The following is a 12,611-nucleotide window of genomic DNA, read 5'->3' as shown; positions in this document are numbered from 1 at the left end:
GCTGAATCATAAAACTAAGCATTTAAATATCATATACTATCAGGAGTGATGAACTGACAACTGGTATTTATATGCATTTTATATGCTGTTACAAAGATCTCACTGATTTACATTAAAAGCATTTAGAATTTCATCTTACGTTTTGGCCATATAAATATTAGCAGCTGCACCAAATGGCACATTTTTGCTCAGTTTTGAGGCGTTTTTTTTTTTTTAACCACTTTATGCTTCATATTCTGTATATCTCACTATAGGATCCATAAAAGCCTGATGTATCAAATATGATACTCAACACAAAACACATATTCTTATTTGTCAGGCTTCACAGGGTTAACATGGAAGAACGTCATTGAGAATGAGTAAAGCAGCTCAACCCATTCATGTGCAACACCAGCAGGTCTCCTCTCTCCAATACACTTCCACCATCTGTCTTTGACTAGCTGCAACATGTTACCTCATACTAAAAACCTGATTAGGACACAACCCAGTAAATCCATCATTAAAACTATTTCAAAGCCAACCTTTTGTTAATACACAACTAATATAATCATTACATATAAACACATAATTACTTAAAAAAAGATGAGATTTGTTTCTGAACACTCAATGCAAAAAAACAGTTTAAATTAAACCCAACCACTCTTTTCACAATGAAAATTTCCTAACTGCAATATTTCCCAGATACATAATAACTGCAAAGCATCTAATATGTAAACAAAATTATTTAACACACTATACCCAGCAGAATCTCATATTTTTTTTAAAAGCTCATGAAAAACATCACCACTTGCAATTCACAACAATTGCCTGCTGCCTGGCATTGTTTCTTGACATTTGCATGAAGTTGAGCATTTATGACCTGTTCAATATTTTCTCCAATCTACTGTCAACCCACCATTCAAGTGTGCTGCTTGGCCCTCATAGGAATTAACTGAAAACACCGCAGCAGTGTAAACACACCATACATCTTTATTGACGTCAAACCACAAATGTGCATCCAATCACAAGTTTTGACAGTTCTAGGGACAATCACAGAAACTTTCCTTGAGAAAGACATCACAGCAAATGTATTACCAGTATAACAGATCTCATGATGAGATGTTTAACTCAAGTACAGTCATTTGCAGTCTTTGTATGGTGGAATTTAAAAACCACAGAAGCTCAGCAATTATGAAATATCACCCTAGAGTGGCTACATGTCATTTGTAAAAATTTTAACAAAGACTTACAGGTTTAACAAAGCAAGGTCTACTGCTTTTCAAGTACAGCCGGAACCTGCTTAAGTACCCCTGGGATACATGTAGCCTTGGCTGGAAATCACCAATTATATCATAAACCATTATGTGCATGAATGCAAGCTGAAAAAAAATGCCGTCACAATACATACTGAGTCCACTTGCAGTCGCTTTTAAATCTTGTTCTAAGTATCTGTTTCTGCAAGAGTAAACTTTGCTGGCTTCATCAGATGTCCTACTAATTATACACCAGCTACTCAAAACCATGAGGGAATTATAGCGTACGCACACGATGTCCAAACAGAACATGATTTCGATACTGTGAGCTCCTAGTGGATTATGAGGTAGAAACCTAGTTGGTTTGTAGCCAAGTTGGTTTGTAGAGGTCTATCCAAAGACATTTGATGCGCAAAATGTTTCTAGATAGGCTCTCTGAGGCAACTAGGAGTTAAATCATTTGACTGGTTGGGTCAACAATGAACAGGCGTCTAGACGTATAAATGCAGTTAATCTTGTGTTAATGTATTCATCTGTCTGTCATCATTAAGAAAGCAAGCTAAGCTTCTGAACAAGCAGTTCAGATGTTTAGTTGCATTAAATGGTCTTTGAGAATGAAAATTTACAGTAGCTTTTACCTGTTGACAAGTTGGTCAAAAAGTAAGCTCTGATTGAGGTGTTCGAACTGGGACTTTCTGACGCGACGGCTTCTCTTGAGCTCAACGTGACCGTTCATGCGACCGTGGTCCCCATCCGATGTAGAATCACCCCGCAGACTCATTCGACCTATGGATTAAAAAAAAAACGGCTACTAAAATCATCGCCTAAGGAACAATAGCATTATAACGACATCAAACCAGATTTTCTGAATTGTCTAAAGGCAGCATATTTGAGGCATCTATTAACGATAATGATTGGATGGATATTATGACCGATGTCCAAAACACATAGAGAATGGTTTGCTACGCTGGGAAAATTGATTCTGTGTACAACTCCATTAAATGTTAAAAAAAGAGTTATCCAACATATACTTCCATCAATAACTTATGCATGGAAGCAAAGTGACTAAATGACCATTCAATCGATTTCTGTTGCTTTTACATGTTTTATTTTTAAAGCTTAAAGGCAGCATATTTGATTTGAGGGTTACAGATATAAATTGTTAATCCTTAAGTTCTCTTTCATTGTCTTAAGTTAACAAACAGCTGGGAGAGAAAGCTAAAGTGTGTCAATATATTGTCATTTTTGGGTGAACTGTCTGATAAAGAATCATTCAGTAAATTAAAATTAATAATATACACTTACTGTGTCCATTCTGCAAGGCACCAGTGGACAACCTGGAAGACCATGTGAAAATCCATGAGAAACAGTTCACAACAAATAGTATAAAGACATTACTTTTTTTCTTTTAGCACATAAATAGACAAATATCTAATGCATTTTCTCTGAATCTAGACAACTGTAATTGTTGAAATGCAAGCAGAAGCACTTCTTTGTTCTTGTCTAAAAACAAATTTCCCACAACACTGCAAATTCACAAATTTAATCTGAACTATAAAGTGTCCAGTGTTAAGATTAAGCAGATTGGTTGGCAGATGGATCCAGAGCTGCACAATTAATTTTAAAAAATGTTTTTAACATTATAGCTTCTGTGATTAATTGGGGCCCTATGAAATCTGTTGGATTTCTTTTTTTCCCAAATTCTGTTTTTTCTGTTTTAATTTTTCTGAAATCCTTTTTTTGTTTTAACTTTTCTAGACTAGAAATTAGGACACAACCCAGTAAATCCATCATTAAAACTATTTCAAATCCATATCCAGAAACTTGTTAATACACAACCAATATAATCATTACATATAAACACATGATTATTAAAAAAAAAAAAAAAAAAAAAAAAAGTAAGAGATTTGTAAGAGATTGGTTTCTGAATACCCAATGCAAAAAAACTGTCAATTAAACCGAACCACTCTTTTCACAATGAAAATTTCAAATCTGCAATATTTCCCATATACATAATAACAGCAAAGTTTCTAATATGTAAACAAAATTATTGTTTACACACTAAACCCAGCAGAATCTACAAAAAAAAAAAAAAAATTTAACATTATGGCTTCTGAGATTAATTAGGGCCCTATGAAATCCATTTTTTTTTTCCCCAAATTCAAATTTTTTTTTTTCCAAGTTCCACTTTTTCTGTTTTAATTTTTCTGAAATCCTTTTTTTTGTTTTAACTTTCCTAGACTCTGTTTTAATGATTAAATTCAAAGCTATTAATCAAAAAGCATATCTAACTAATTGAAATCTAGGGATGCATCGATACCGATACTGGTATCGGGCCCGATACTGAGCTCCTGTACTCGTACTCGTTAAAATGCCCCGATACCAAACGCCGATACCACATCATGTGACAAGTGCGTATGTGCGGGATGTGCGGGCTTGTCGAGTTAATATCCTGCCTTGACATCACTGGAAAGTTTGTAGTTCGGTGAGATATGTCAAAAACAATTGAAGTAAATCAATGCACAAGTTATTTAACGGTATAGAGAGAGAGGGAGTGAGAGAGAGAGCGCGAGACAAAGAAAGAGAGAGAGCGCGCGCGCTGTTGCATGATCTTCATTGATGTTCGCATATTTAGCACACGCATCTTTTGGATTAAAACAAATTCGTAGATATATAAAAAAAAATTATAGGGGCATTCGCTATAAACATCGTTTTTTTTTCAACCTTAAGCATACACGACTGTCCGGCGAAAGTGAAACTACAGCAGCCTGTGTGAAATGCCATAGGCAGTACTGTACTTGCGCATGTTTTGATTGCTTCACGAGTGTTTCTGCATTATTTGAGTCGCTTTGGATTATAGCCCAAATAGCAGCATATTTCAGATGAAAAAACGCAACTTACATTTCTGAAAACATGAGAGTTAGGAGATTCATAATGAGTGGTTCGCGTGATTACAGTACTGAGCCGCTGCAATTGAGCAGTTTAATGCTATTAAATTGAAGATGATGTACCATAGAGCAAGAAAAAAAAAAAAAAAAACAAACAGTGAACACATTTTAATGGGCATAAAGAAGTGTAAAAATAAAAATAATTAAAGGATATATAGTCAACCCAAAAATTATTCAGACAGCAGATATACACCATCTTTTGATAATTTTTGATTTATTTTATTTTTTTTTTTTTTTACTAGTGGGTGCAGGACACAGTTTATGATAATGGGTTCTAAATACATTTCGGTTTGACTGTATCTATTTGATAAATAAAGTTGACCAACTAACATTATACATATTCTTTTAGTTTCTGTACCCTATATTTTACAAATCTACCGGTAAATTTTAAAATAGCGGTATCGGTACTCGGAATCGGCAAGTACCAAAAATAAAAGTAAATAAAAGGTATCGGGTGAGTACTGGAAAAAGTGGTATTGGTGCATCCCTACTGAAATCACATACACAATTTAACAGAAATTTATGAAAAATTTTATACAAATTCGGAACTGTTTTAATAATTTTATTATTAGTGGTAGTACTATCATCACATTAAGTTATGCATTTTTGTCAACATTTTTTTTTTTTTTTTTTTTAATTAAACCAAACCTTTATTTTCTATTTGTATATGATATGACAATAGTTTTTCTCAAAATAAGTGAGAAAATGCTCATGGAATGACTTTCAGACCAGTTCTAGAGATTATGTTTATGTGTTCATGTAGCGACGCACATTTATTCACGCTTAAATTCATATTTAAATAGTCTTTTTGCAGCTTAATATTCACATACACTAGTCCATATCACATTTTGATTTAAGTAAACTGATCATTTTTTTTATTTATTCATCCCAAATTTGGCCAATTTTGTGACATTCCATTATAAATTCCATTTTTAGGGAAATCATAGGGCCCTAATCAATGAATCGTGAGAATCATTTCAATTAGATTTACACTGTAAAAAACAATTTGTTGAGTCAACTTAAAATAATTTGTAACCTGGCTGCCTTAAAATTTTAAGTTCAGTCAACTCAAAAAAAGTTTATTCAACTTGAAATGTTAAATTATACTAAGTGACAATTTAGATATTTGAGCTGAATCAACTTAAAATTTTAAGGCAGCTGGGTTACTTACCCATCTGTTAAGTTTAGCAAACACAAATATCTAAGTTGTTACTTAGTTGAATAAGCTTATTTTAGTTGACTGAACTTAAAATTTTAAGGCAGCAGGGTAACAAATTATTTTAAGCTGACTCAACAAATCATGTTTTTTATTTTTTACAGTGTACTTCTGTTTCTGTCTCAAAAATGTTCCAATGTTTACAACGCATTGCTAATCAGACACGCATGTTGAGTGCATAAATGCAATGGGTAATCAGAAGCCTTCAGTCTTCAGGCCATCACTTCAACAACCAGTCCAAATAAGCGGGTTTTAAACAGCCTTGACAGACTTTTCAGGATAACACACTAAAACAAGTGCTGAGAAAAAAATCATGTGACAATCGAACAAGACTTCAGAATCAAAGCAAAAAGCATTACTGTCAATATTTGAGATTGGCTTCATGTTATGCTGCTCGCTTGACATGCAGATGGTGTAAACTGCAAGCAAGCAACACAAAACTAAAACACTGCCATTACAATCAACTTAACCTAAAAGATTTTTGTACAGCGCAGACAGCTTCTTTGATTAGAATGAGATGGGATCATCAAAGTACTACACAAAATAAGTATTAGTCATGTAGCTCTACGTAGATTGGCAGACCTCACCTAGTACAGTGTTTGGACATGGTCCATGGGCCTCTCTGGCCTTTACTCTGGGGACTAGGAGAAGTATCAGTAGAACTTGGTGGTGTCTGTCTGCGGGTCCGCTTGGGCGGCGGGGACAAACGTGGGCTACTGCTGTTAACATCACTGCTGGGCTCCTTCTGTGACAGATAGAGGTGTGCAGGATATTAAAAAGCTTGCGGGAGCATGCAGAATACACAAAGAGAAACACAATGAGAGAAAGTCCACTCTCAAACACAATCGGCACGAGGGACACTCGGCGCAATATCACAGCTGAGTCCTTGAGTCCCCTAAAAAGAATCTGCGGATTCATGTGATGCAGAATTCATTGTCTACTGATCCTCTGAACGACAGACTCCTGTCATCTCCCAAATTCTTTCTCCTCCCAGATCTCATTCTAACCGCCCTGCTGACTAAATAATTCTATGATTCATACATTTACACCGCCCTAACACATGTAAGGTGAGAAAATAAAAAAATAAAACCAGTCTACTGATGAAATCATGCCAGGGCTCCAATACTGAATGCCCATAACCTTTCCAGTTTTTTGTAAATTACTTACAAACAATAGGATAGGATTTAAGTGTTTGAATTTAGAATGAACAGCTAAAGAATCATTTAGAACTTACGAATCGGTTTGAAGATTCATTCACACATAAATAATACATTACAACTTGCAAAAAAAAGATTACCTTACAAACCATAGGAAATTTGTTATAGATGACCAAATTTAACGTCAGAAAAGAGGACAATCCTCTAATGCCAAAAACTTGTGGAAGCGGTACAGGTTTCTTGTTCAAATAACTCCAAAGAACTTGTTGTTCAAATAACTCCAAAGAACTTTGATAACTAGCACAGAATTTTATAATTAAACAGCACACACTTTCAAAAAAACTATTGTGATGGTACTGAAGATATCAGATGGTAATAGCATGGAACTCTGACACTACCAGTCAAACGTTTTTAAACAGTACGATTTTTAATGTTTTTTTAAAGAAATCTCTCCTGCTCACCAAGCCTGCATTTATTTGATCCATAAATACAGCAATATTAATATAGAGCAACAGAAATATTTTAATTATTTAAATTAACCGCTTTCTGTTCGAATATGTTTTAAAACATTTTTTATATTTTAAAAGTCCTTAATGTCACATGACCCTTCAGAAATCATTTTATTATGCTGATTTGCTGTTCATTTATTATTATTTTTTATTATTATTATCAATATTTAAAACAGTTGAGTACTTTTTTTTTCAGGATTCTTTGATGAATAGGAAGATCAAAACATCAGTATTTATCTGAAATAAAAAGTTTTGTAACATTACACACTGTGCCATTCAAAAACTTTAAGTCAGTATCATTTTTGTTTTTGTTTGGGAAAGAAATTATATAAATGAATACTTTTTAATACTAACCTGAAAAAAATTCTACTCAGCTGTTTTCAACATAATAATAATAATAAATGTTTTCTAGGCAGCAAATCAGAATATTAAAAAAAATATTATTGGAATAATGTTGCTAAAAAATCAGCTTTGAAATCATAGGAATAAATTACATTTTAAACTATATTCAAATAGAAAGCAGCTATTTTAAACAGCAAAAATAGCAAAAAAAAAAATTGTACTGTTTTGCAGTACTTTGGATCAAATAAACACAGGCTTGGTGAGCAGAAGAGATGCTTTAAAAAAAAACATTACTGTTCAAAAACTTTTGACTGGGAGTCTACCACAGTACTGAATACCAGAGAGTACCATGGTGCACTGCCAAAAAACATGATAGTACCCTGATAACGCGTCCAAACAACTTAAAGCACTGCAATATGAACTCGGTAACGTTACGTGTTATCATTTCAAATGTGCAAAACATCAACACAACCTGTGCTAACGCAAATCAGCTAAAGTCGCACATAAACACTCAAGTTCAAAGTTTACTTTCCAAAAAATCACGAACAATGTCTTTTTCGAGCCACAAGGGGTCTGTCTCAGCTGAGCTTTCCCTTCCCCCAACACTAGCTTGTTTTATTGTTGAAGACACGCGGAGGACGAGACGTTTTTCGTCCGACAAAACGTGTCAAGCGCGCTTTTGTTTTGACGGTTTATCGGTGTGCAGGAGCGCGTGACAGCATGGCGCTCGCCGGTGCCTCTCGAGCCCAACAAACACACACAGCAACAAAATAAAGCTCGAATCGTGTCAGCGAGTCGGTTCGAACGAACTGATCCGATTCACTTGATTCATCTCTCAAAAGTGTTCCTAGTTCTTTTACACGTAAATAATTTTGAAATACTCTCAAGAAGTTTGTACTAAATCTATAATCTTATTTTACGTTTTACGTAAAAAATTATTCGTTTCATCGTGGTGTTGTCACACAAATTCTTGTTTGACAGATAAAATATATTTATACAAGCACCTGCTTGAATAATGTACTATCTAATATTAAGTTATACACGACTGTCCGTTTTACTGCTAAAGTTCTCCCCTACAACAAAGTACAGTGCAAACACGGCGAATCGGTTCGCTCGAATCATTCAAAAGAACCGGTTTAACAGAACGATTCGCTCGCGAATCGAACACCAATATAACAAAGACAACTTGGGGGCACTGAGTCCATTAAACCAGCCGGCCGGCTTTAGTAAAGTCCAGCTATTGTGTGTGACAAAACACCTCAAACTAAACGACACGCCGCGATTAAGCGCTGTCGTGTCATTAAACTGCCATTTCTGCATCGCCAAGTGTCACTCAAGGCGCAATTTGGGAACAAAAGAGGTGGACAACCATCCATCCATCCATTTATCTATACATCCACCCGCCCATCCATCTCTAAAAGGCCAGAGTGAGCAGATCGCTAACCGGCTGGCGGAGAGAATAGGCTGCCGGTGTCTCTCTCTTCCTTACACGGCTGTTGTGCTCGTCCAAGTTTGGGTTGTTCCTCTGAGACGACCTCGTCCGGCCCGAGATGAAGGGACTGATGGGCTTGTGCTCCGAGCTCTTTCGGGTGTTCACCATGATTGCTGTCTGTCCCCGCTGATAGACAGATCCTGTCCTGTCGCTCTTGTCAGTTGCTTTCGTTCTGACTGTGTCTCAGCTAGTAGAGTGCCGAGGCGCCATTTCTCTTTCTCTCTCTCTCCCTCTGCTGTCAGCCAGCAGAAACTCTCCGGCGAGCCACTTCCGCTACAGAGAGAAACGAGAGCGCGCGCGCTTGTATGAAGTTGGCGCCACGGAATTTTTGAAAAATAGATTTTTATACAAAAGCGAAACAATATGTTGTTTTCTTTTAGTTATATTTACACTGATGGTGTTGGCAGTCGACTAATGTTTTAGTATATTTAATTACAGTAAATTTTGTGTTTGGTGAATAATGTAAAAGTTGCAACATTTTAAAACATTTTTAAAGTTGCAAAATGTGTTCATTTTCTTTTTAATATTCGTTCAGTAACAAAAAAGTGACCCACGGTCATATACTATGTTTGGACATGCTATGTCCAAAATGTTTTCCCCAATACCATGGTAGTACCGTGGTATTTATTATTATTCTTCTGAGACTAAATTTTCTGACTGCTACTGACCTCCTAGAGCTTTAACTCTACAAACTCCAAACTCAGCCCAGATCTTCAGACTGGTCTGACTCGAGTTGCTATATCTTTTCTAACTGATCCGACTTACAGTTTTCCTAAAAATCCCGATTAAAACTGGGAAAAATCCCATAGACTTACATTGACGGAATGTTCAAATGAGCCAGCACTTTTCAAATTCCAACTGTCAAAATCCCCAGAATCCTTTGAGACTCAATCAAACTTCCCTTCTATGTACTGTATTTCTAATCCATTTAAACTCATTCAAACTCATCTATCTATCTATCTATCTATCTATCTATCTATCTATCTATCTATCTATCTATATCTATCTATCTATCTATCTATCTATCTATCTATCTATCTATCTATCTATCTATCTATCTATCTATCTATCTATCTATCTATCTATCTATCTATCTATCTATCTATCTATCTATCTATCTATCTATCTATCTATCTATCTATCTATCTATCTATCTATCTATCTATCATATCTATCTATCATATCTATCTATCTATCTATCTATCATCTATCTATCTATCTATCTATCTATCTAATCATCTAGAATCATCTATCTAACTATCTGCTAATCATGCTAGAAACATGCTAGCAACATGCTAATCATGCTAGAAACATGCTAGCAACTTTGCTAATCATGTTAGAAACATGCTAGCAACATGCTAATTATGCTAGAAACATGCTAGCAACTTTGCTAATCATGCTAGAAACATGCTAGCGACATGCTAATCATGCTAGAAACATGCTAGCAACATGCTAATCATGCTAGAAACATGCTAGAAACAAACATCATCTTAGAAACATGCTAATCATGCTCATGCTAGAAACACATGCTAATCATGCTAGAAACATGCTAGCAAACATGCTAATCATGCTAGAAACATGCTAGCAACATGCTAATCATGCTAGAAACATGCTAGCAACATGCTAATCATGCTAGAAACATGCTAGCAACATGCTAATCATGCTAGAAACAAACAACATGCTAATCATGCTAATCATGCTAGAAACATGCTAACATGCTAGAATCATGCTAGAAACATGCTAAGCAACATGCTAATCATGCTAGAAACATGTTAGCAACATGCTAATCATGCTAGAAACATGCTAGCAACATGCTAATCATGCTAAAAACATGCTAGCAAACATGCTAATCATGCTAGAAACATGCTAGAAACATGCTAGCAACATGCTAATCATGCTAGAAACATGCTAGCGACATGCTAATCATGCTAGAAACATGCTAGTGACATGCTAATCATGCTAGAAACATGCTAACAACATGCTAAACATGCTAGAAACATGCTAGAAATCATGCTAATCATGCTAGAAACATGCTAGAAACATGCTAATCATGCTAGAAACATGCTAGCAACTTGCTAATCATGCTAGAAACATGCTAGCAACATGCTAGAAACATGCTAGCAACTTTGCTAATCATGCTAGAAACATGCTAGCAACATGCTAATCATGCTAGAAACATGCTAGCAACATGCTAATCATGCTAGAAACATGCTAGCAACATGCTAATCATGCTAGAAACATGCTAGCGACATGCTAATCATGCTAGAAACATGCTAGCGACATGCTAATCATGCTAGAAACATGCTAGCAACTTTGCTAATCATGCTAGAAACATGCTAACATGCTAATCATGCTAGAAACATGCTAGCAACTTGCTAATCATGCTAGAAACATGCTAGCAACATGCTAATCATGTTAGAAACATGCATGCTAATCAACATTAGAAACAAACTTTGCTAATCATGTTAGAAACATGCTAGCAACTTTGCTAATCATGCTAGAAAACATGCAACATGCTAATCATGTTAACAAACATGTTGCTAATCATGTTAGAAACATGTTAACTTTGCTAATCATGCTAAAAACATGCTAACAACTTGCTAAATCATGCTAGAAACATGCTAGAAACAGACTAGCAACATGCTAGTAACTTGGTAATAATGTTAGAATCATCTATCTTTCTGTCGATTGATAATCTGACCAATATCTATCTATCTATCTATCTATCTATCTATCTATATCTGACAGACTACATTCAAACTTTAAAACTTCTAAATATTTCAGACTGAAAACCATCCAAACTTAAAACTTCTTAAACTTCTTAAACTATTTAAACTTTTGAAACTTCTTAACTTTTCAAACTTTTCAAACTTTTTAAACTTTTCAAACTTTTTAAACTTTTCAAACTTTTTCAAACTTTTTCAAACTTTCCGGCTTTCTCAAGCCAACTTAAAGTTTGTCTTGAGAAAGCCAACTTTTTTATCTTAAAATTATTAAGTTGGCTTAGCCAACTTACTTATTATTTCTTCTGAGACTAATTTTCTAAAATTACTAACTCTAATAGAGCTTTAAACTCTACAAACTCCAAACTCAGCCCAGATCTTCAGACTGATCTGAAGTTAGTTGCTATATCTTTTCTAACTGATCGGACTTACGGTTTTCCTAAAAATGACGATTAAAACTGGGAAAAATCCCATAGACTTACATTGACGGAATGTTCAAATGAGCCAACACTTTTCAAATTCCAACTGTCAAAACTCCCAGAATCCTTTGAGACTCAATCAAACTTCCCTTCTATGTACTGTATTTCTAATCCATTTAAACTCATTCAAACTCATCTAAATCATGCTAGAAACATGCTAACAAACTATAGCTTGCTAATTATGTTAATCATGCTAGTAACATGCTAACATGCTAACATGCTAATCATGCTAGAAACATGCTAACGACATGCTAATCATGCTAGAAACATGCTACTAACTTGTTAATCATGCTAGAAAACATGCTAGCAACCTGCTAATCATGTTAGTAACTTGCTAATCATGCTAACAACATGCTAGTAACTTGCTAATTATGTTAGCACCATGCTAGTAAAATGCTAGTAACTTGCTAATAATCCTATAAGCATGCTAACAACATGCTAGTACCTTGCTAATCATTATAACATCATGCTAGTCACATGTTAATCATGTTAATAACATGCTAACAACATTCT

General features: G+C 35.0%; 1 protein-coding gene across 1 annotated transcript in view; it reads right to left on the bottom strand.

Moving 5' to 3' along the window:
• atad2b (ATPase family AAA domain containing 2B) overlaps positions 1 to 9,154 on the bottom strand; it is a 114,741-nt gene extending 105,587 nt beyond the window's left edge. Inside the window, 4 exon segments of the mRNA XM_051139030.1 lie at positions 1,871 to 2,018; positions 2,538 to 2,569; positions 5,984 to 6,141; positions 8,849 to 9,154. Coding sequence (XP_050994987.1) covers positions 1,871 to 2,018; positions 2,538 to 2,569; positions 5,984 to 6,141; positions 8,849 to 9,004 — 494 coding nt within the window. The 5' untranslated portion in view covers positions 9,005 to 9,154.
• Between the last annotated feature and the right edge of the window lie 3,457 nt (positions 9,155 to 12,611).

This window comes from Labeo rohita, chromosome 20, assembly GCF_022985175.1.
Source record: "Labeo rohita strain BAU-BD-2019 chromosome 20, IGBB_LRoh.1.0, whole genome shotgun sequence".
NCBI classification, from domain to species: Eukaryota; Metazoa; Chordata; class Actinopteri; order Cypriniformes; family Cyprinidae; genus Labeo; species Labeo rohita.
This window is presented reverse-complemented; position numbering and strand designations above follow the sequence as displayed.